At 29.1% G+C, this 7,145-nt stretch overlaps 1 protein-coding gene across 2 annotated transcripts; it reads left to right on the top strand.

The window, feature by feature from the left end:
• Positions 1–4,041: 4,041 nt before the first annotated feature.
• Positions 4,042–6,417, top strand: SKL1 (shikimate kinase like 1). 2 transcript variants are annotated; one of them, XM_079025915.1, is made up of 10 exons: positions 4,042–4,373; positions 4,794–4,831; positions 4,991–5,045; positions 5,122–5,194; positions 5,275–5,362; positions 5,462–5,544; positions 5,619–5,745; positions 5,816–5,894; positions 6,097–6,161; positions 6,259–6,417. In XM_079025915.1, exons 1-10 carry the CDS (start codon positions 4,181–4,183, stop codon positions 6,325–6,327), a joined length of 870 nt encoding a protein of 289 aa, XP_078882041.1. In that variant the 5' UTR covers positions 4,042–4,180; the 3' UTR covers positions 6,328–6,417. The 2 variants fall into 2 exon arrangements, with proteins under 2 accessions (XP_078882041.1, XP_078882040.1); XM_079025914.1 differs by having other exon boundaries at positions 4,044–4,373; positions 4,785–4,831.
• The last annotated feature ends 728 nt before the right edge of the window (positions 6,418–7,145 follow it).

Below are 7,145 nucleotides of genomic sequence, written 5' to 3' on the forward strand. Positions count from 1 at the left end.
TTATTTTTTTATTCAATTAAGTTCCAAATATCGGTAATTGTATTCAATTTAACCTTTTGACCCGGTCAATAGGTCATCCAACTTTCAAAAATTACATTTTCGGCCCAGATTTCAAAATTTATTACAAATTTGGTCCAAAATTTACACTTTTAGCCCAGATTTTAATTTTTTTTACAAATTTGGTCAAAAATTTATCCTTTTTCCCCAAATTTTAGAATTTTATTATAAATTCATTCTAACTTTAGTTTTTTTACAATTTTTTTCTCAAAAGTTTGTTTCTAATATGTTTTTTCTTTAAACCTCATATTTATACAAACAAAATAACATATTTTCACATAAAAATCTTATTTTGTTCTATATAAAAACTTTTTGTATATGAAATATCTAATTATGAAAATAGGTTGTGATTATTTGTGTGGTTTCTCTTAAAAAATCGATTAAAAAACTAAAACTAACCATTATAGTTTGTCAAAAACTAGTTACACTCATTTTAATATTATTTATTTGTTCTTTAATCACATTTATAGGAAAAATTTAAATAATAGAAGATGCTACATATTGAAAACTTCATATTTTTTATTTCTCGCTGAATACATGTTATACGTATAGTTCATCATCACTTTGGATTTCTTTATTTAAACTTATTTGTAAAATCGGATTCATGTGTCAATTTTGTTTGTTGTAATAACAAAAAATAACAATGTAGAATGGAGCAATTGTCATTTGTCGATAAGGAGGTTTTTGGTAGAAAATGACATTTAACAAATGTAAAAATTATTACAAACGTTGATAATTATAACTCATACTGAAATCCATATGGATTGTCATATATGATATTAGAACAACTTTACATACTTTTTGTCATAACGAAGATGCAACAGGTTGAAAAATACATATAAACAACTATATTAAAATCTCATAGAAAAAAGAATACACACTAAATAGAGCACACATTAAAATTTCTATATTAATAGTATAATTTAGGGTTACTTTTAATTTAGGGTAACTAGTGTAACTAGTTTTTTACAAACTATAATTTAATAGTATAATTTAGAGTTACTTTTAATTTCTTAGTTGATTTTTTAAAAGAAATCACACAAATAATCCAAACCTATTTTTATAATTAGATATTTCATATACCAAAAAAAAATATTTTTTTTATATAGGAAAAATAAGATTTTTATGTGAAAATATGTTTTTTTTGTTTAAATATGAGTTTTAAAGAAAAAAACATATTAGAAACAAACTTTTGAGAAAAGAAGTTGTAAAAAAACTAAAGTTAGGATGAATTCATAATAAAATTCTAAAATTTGGGCAAAAAGGGTAAATTTTGGACCAAATTTGTAAAAAAATAAAATAAAATTTGGGCCAAAAGTGTAAATTTTGGACCAAATATGTAATAAATTTTGAAATCTGGGCCGAAAATATATTTTTTGAAAGTTGGATGACCTGTTGACCGGGTCAAAGGGTTAAATTAAATACAATTACCGGTATTTGAGATTTAATTGAATAAAAAAAATATATAAGGGCTAAATCGATTATGAGACCAATATGTAAAGACTTTTTTGCAGTTTTCCCTATTTAATCATGATAATATTATTTAGAATTAATATGTGTGCCTTTAACACAAATGTTAGAAATTTGGTTTGGATAAACAATACATTTAATTTTAAGTCCACAATAAATTTATATGAATTTGAGCTTATTAGGTTTGGGGGAGTGGTGCGGTAAGGGAGTGAAGTCTTGCCACCTTGGCAGCGGAACTACGAAACACCGCCCCTAAGTGCGGTCTACGCCGCAGTGCGGTAGAAATTCGATGTTCTCTCTCTCTCTCTCAACCAATTCCCTTTTTTTGCTCTCTCTCTCTCTCTCTCTCTCTCTCTCTCTCTCTTTACCTTGTTCCCACTTCCATCATACGGTTTGATAGTGTTAAAATGAGAAAAATTATGATTTGACGTCTACGTGGCATAGAAAAAAATGTAGTTTCTGCGAGACTACTCTCTCCAACCTTATAGCCTTATATCAAAAGAATGATTAATTTACCAACGAGAGTGGAATGATATGATCTGGTTACCAACTTGCCATAAATTCTTTTTCAAATTTAGGTGATTTTTGGACTCATATAGTCTCAATAAATTATGCTTATATTAAAAAGTTAGTGTATAAGCTTAAAAAAAAGTAATTTATATATATGCACGGTGCACCAAAGACAACCTTTTTAGAGTAAATTACATAAATGGTCCTTATGGTTTGGTTGAATTTTTAGTTTTGGTCCTTAAGTTTAAGATTTGATAGGTTACATCCCTATGGTTTTTTGAAAGTTGCACTGTAGGTCCTTGGTCCATATAAAAAGACCAAATTACCCTCCCTAATATATATATATATATATATATATATATATATATATATATATATATATATTCCCTAATAAATAAAGATCTTTTTGTCACATGTCACATTTTATTTATTTTGCCACATTGAACTTTGTGGTTATTTTAAATTAATTTTTATTCCATAAGTCATTTTATGTTTTTTTTTTCATTTTATTAAATTCTAGAAAAAACATTGGGATCATTAAAATTGATCATTTAATGATCCATGATTCAGTTTTAATGATCAAAAATTTTTTTCTAATTTTTTTTCTCTCCAATATAGTACTATGTTCGATTTTATGGTTTGTATTTTTTTTAGTTTTTTTTTTCAATTTTTTAAGATATCTTCATGAGTCCTCACATGATCCTGTTTCTATATATATATATATATATATATATATATATATATATATATATATATATATATATATATATATATATATATATATATATATATATATATATATATAACCCTAATAAATAAATATCTTTTTGCCACATGTCACATTCTCATTTATTTTGCCACATGTAATTTTGTGGTTATTTTAAATTAACTTTTATTTCACATGTCATTTTATGGTTATTTTCATTTTATTACATTCTTGATCGTATTTAAATGCAATAATATATGCTTATCAATTTCATTAATAAACTTTCCTTTTAATTTCAAATTTACTAAATTAAAGATTCATTAATTTTCTTTATTTATTTATCTAAATCATTTGTTTAAATTTACTAGAGAAAAGAACAATTTGATTTTTATAATTCAATAGTTTCTCACTTTTCTTATAAATTCATACTTCTCAAATATTTAGAATTTTATATTTAGTTTTTCTTTTAAATAAACTCAAGTAATACATATGTTTCACACCTAGTGTGTGTGTATATATATATATATATATATATATATATATATATATCATTAAAATAAAGAGAAAAAAATATTAATTAATTTTATTGGAAGACTGATATTTATTCAGGTTATTGTTTTAATTTGTTTATTAGAAAAAAATTAAAAAAATCATTATATAATTTAAACATACAAAACGTCAAAAAAAAAAACAACATTAAAAAATATATTTAAATAAAACGTCAAAAATATTAAAAGATTTTTAAACCACAAAAACAAAGATAAATAAATAAAACAAATAATAATAATAATTTATATAATTTTGATAATTGATTTAAAAAAATAAAAATAATTTTATAAATAATCTATATTAATTCTATTAAAAAGATAAAAAACAATTATATATATATATATATATATATATATATATATATATATATATATATATATATATATATAATAAATTGTTAAAAGAAAAACAAAAAAAGACAAAAATGGTTATTTGGTCTTTTTATATGGATCATAGACCTCCAACTTGTAGTGCAATTTTCACAAATCATAAAGGCATAACGTATCACATTTTAAACTTAAGGACTAAAAATAAGAATTCGATCAAACCACAAGGAACATTTCTGTAATTTACTCATTTTTTTTATCTCAAAAAAATAATATAAGTGTGACATAATCTCCATGGAACTAAAATTCTGTGAATATTTTATATTTGGGTGATTTAATGGATATTATAAAAGTATTATAAAAAATAAAATAATTAAAAAAATGTTGGATCAAATCCGATTTGAGAAAGAATTTAGGATTTCTTTTTTGTTGGAGGGATATGAATCTATGATAGTGTAGCGTTGGATTGAGATTGAATTTGAAAGAAAAGAGGATTGGACCAGGCCATCCTGCCTGAAACTGAAAGTACAGGGATCAAATCCTTGGATTGGGGGCGGCTATAATGGAGATAATTCAAGCACCTGCCGGTTGCTTCGACCTTCTTCACCAAAAGCCATTCCATTCTCCCTCGATTTCGATTCGCAACGGAATTTCATCACTCTCTCTCGCCTCCATTAAAACTTCACCTCTTTCTCTCAACAACTCTCGCAAACTCCTCACAGCCTCCTGCTCCCTTCTCGACGATGCTGTCTCAGGTGAACCGACACTCCTTTATCACCTGTCAGTTAGGTGAATTTACGTTCTTTTATAATTATCTTTCTATCTATATTGGATGCTAGTACTAACGGATGCCTTGCACGCCAACTGTTTGATTGAATTCCTTCATACAAATTATAGTTGTTCCTTTCAGCTCCACCATCCGAATTTGGTAAAGTTGACTCACTGGTTTCCGAAAGCTTATGCTAACCGGGGCTCTTGTTTAAACAAGAATAATTTTTATACTTGCAAAGGGGTTGTACAGTGTACGTGTACCCCTTTGATGTTTCCTTAGCTTCTGCAACTCTTTTACACACAACCTCAGTGCAAAAAGTTAGCTGATATCTATGAATTATCATGAACATGTCACCCGTGTTTTATTTTGCCCCTAACATCTTCTTGTACTCAAGGTTCTGCAGTTCAGACTTTTGAGGTCGATCCCATGTTAGATATCAAGGTGATTTCCCTCACCCACATGATAAAAAATTTCTTCAAAATCAGTGATTAAAACCATCATTATGATGGAAAATGACAATTACTTGAGAGAAAAACATAACATTATTCAATGTCTTGTTGTTTATAAGATATTGTTGTAACTGTGAATTTCTATATTCAGAAGAAGGCAATGGTTGTATCCCCTGGATTGAAAGGAACTTCCATATATCTTGTTGGTAAGTTTATTCTACTACCATGTTTCAAAAATCCCTTAAAAAATCGTGTTTTCTTATTCTTGAGAAAAAATACCAGGCATAAACAGCACAATGAAAACAAGATTGGGGAATCTTCTGGCAGAGGCACTCCGGTATTATTATTTTGACAGGTAACTTTTTATATATCTCCTCAGATTTTTATTTATACTTGAAGAGAAATGACTCTAAAGACATGGTAGCCCAAATGCAGCGATAATCTGGTTATGGAAGCAGCTGGTGGTGAAGCTGCAGTAAAACAACTTCTGGACATGGATAAAGTCGGACTCCGTGAATCAGAGGTGATTTTTGTCATTCTCATGAATGGAATGGAATGGTTCATTACAATTACATTGGAATGAATTTGTCTGATGGAATGGAATGGGGTAAACCACTTACAGACTGAAGTGTTGAGGCAATTATCATCAATGGGGCGCCTGGTTGTTTCTGCTGGAGATGGTGCTGTTCAAAGCTCAACCAATTTGTATGTGTTTCTTTCCTTAAACTTGCCAAATTTGGATTTTTTTTTCTTCCATGATGTAGAAAATCATGTTACAGGTCACTTTTGAGACATGGTATCTCGATCTGGGTGGATGTTCCTTTGGATTTGGTAGCCAAGGAAATAGTTGAAGGTGGGGTTCGACTTTTTGGATCAGATATTTCACCTACTGCATCTCATTCCGAGGTATGCCTTAAATTTGACCTGATTCTTGATAATAAATGACGTATTTAACCTTTGTATGAGCAATACACAGGTGTTAAGTCAGGTAGCCATGCTATACAAACAAATGCAAGAAGGATATGCAATAGCAGATGTAACCATTTCACTTCAGAGTACGGCCCCACAAAACTCATCTTTAAGGACAGGACAGGACATGACATGACATAACAGACTGTACTGCTTTTGACATGCATTGGACTGGGACCGATGTCAATGTGCAAATGATCCTTATCCTCATTTTTGAAAATATGGTCTAACCATGGAGGTGTTATTAGTTGGTGAATGGGGTTGTAAACGGTTTGTTTCTGTTAGCAGAAGTTGCAGGTGGTTTGGGTTATGAAGATGTAGAGTCAGTTAGTGCTGAAGACATGGGAATGGAGGTGAAGCCATATGCACACAACTATAAAATTACCAACAAAGAAACTAAAAACGATGTATAATAATACGAATGCTGTCTGGTTCTTGGTGTTTTTGTAGGTGCTGTCGGAGATAGAAAAACTTATAAGAGTAAAGAAGATGATGGAAGATGCTGCGAGACCATTTTAAAGCTTGTTGTATTTATGGTGAGGAGTACAATGTAATTTAGCTTGTACACATGCCTGTTTATTATCTATATCAATTGTTTAAATTATATAAGTTTAGAAATTCGGATACATATACAGCTACACAAATATACAACAACAATACCCAAATCCCAAAGGAATATAGTAGGGGGAAGTTAGATGTAGCAAGCTATACATCCTAGTTATAGTCGTTGGTTGCCTCCTTTGGACCTATCGAAACCACCATAATCTTATTTCCCTTAATTTTTTGGTTATTGATGTCATTCTCAATATATTTTTGATCGACACATCTGGCATCTTGTCCAACATAATTATACTCCATGTCTATCGCAACATCTTAATTTCAATGTGACCTTATCAAAAAAAGCTTTTGTGGTCGCCCACACTTTAACCAATCTGTCTTTACGTGATGACGAATGTCTACCTCAACACCCCTTTCTTTATGGATCATAGACCCTAAGTATTTGAAATTCTCATTTGGATGTAAAACTTCCTTCCCGACACAAATTTCTACTCTTTCAACTTTATGTTATCATTATAATTGCATCAAAAATATTGTTTTAACTGTGTTGCTTTATAGCCCCTTCTATTCCAACTAGACCTGACAATTTGTGTTTTCGTGTCGTGTATATGTGCCATACACGAATTTACACGACACGTATTGTAAAATGTGTTTTGGGTATCAAACACATAATTAATTTGTGTGACAAGTGAAACGACAAGGATAAACACGTTTTTAACCGTGTTACATGAAAACATGGATTTACACAAATTTATACAAGAATCTGTAAACGTATTGTC

The sequence above is a fragment of the Lactuca serriola genome, chromosome 2 (assembly GCF_051521515.1).
Source record: "Lactuca serriola cultivar US96UC23 chromosome 2, Lser_US96UC23_V15, whole genome shotgun sequence".
NCBI classification, from domain to species: Eukaryota; Viridiplantae; Streptophyta; class Magnoliopsida; order Asterales; family Asteraceae; genus Lactuca; species Lactuca serriola.

Excerpts from the sequence above, each read along its gene's own strand:
- SKL1 (XM_079025914.1), top strand. The coding sequence starts at position 4,181 with ATGGAGATAATTCAAGCACCTGCCGGTTGCTTCGACCTTCTTCACCAA. Across the intron at positions 4,832-4,990 it reads ATCCCATGTTAGATATCAAG|AAGAAGGCAATGGTTGTATC; the intron begins GTGATTTCCCTC and ends TTCTATATTCAG. Across the intron at positions 5,746-5,815 it reads CTACTGCATCTCATTCCGAG|GTGTTAAGTCAGGTAGCCAT; the intron begins GTATGCCTTAAA and ends AGCAATACACAG.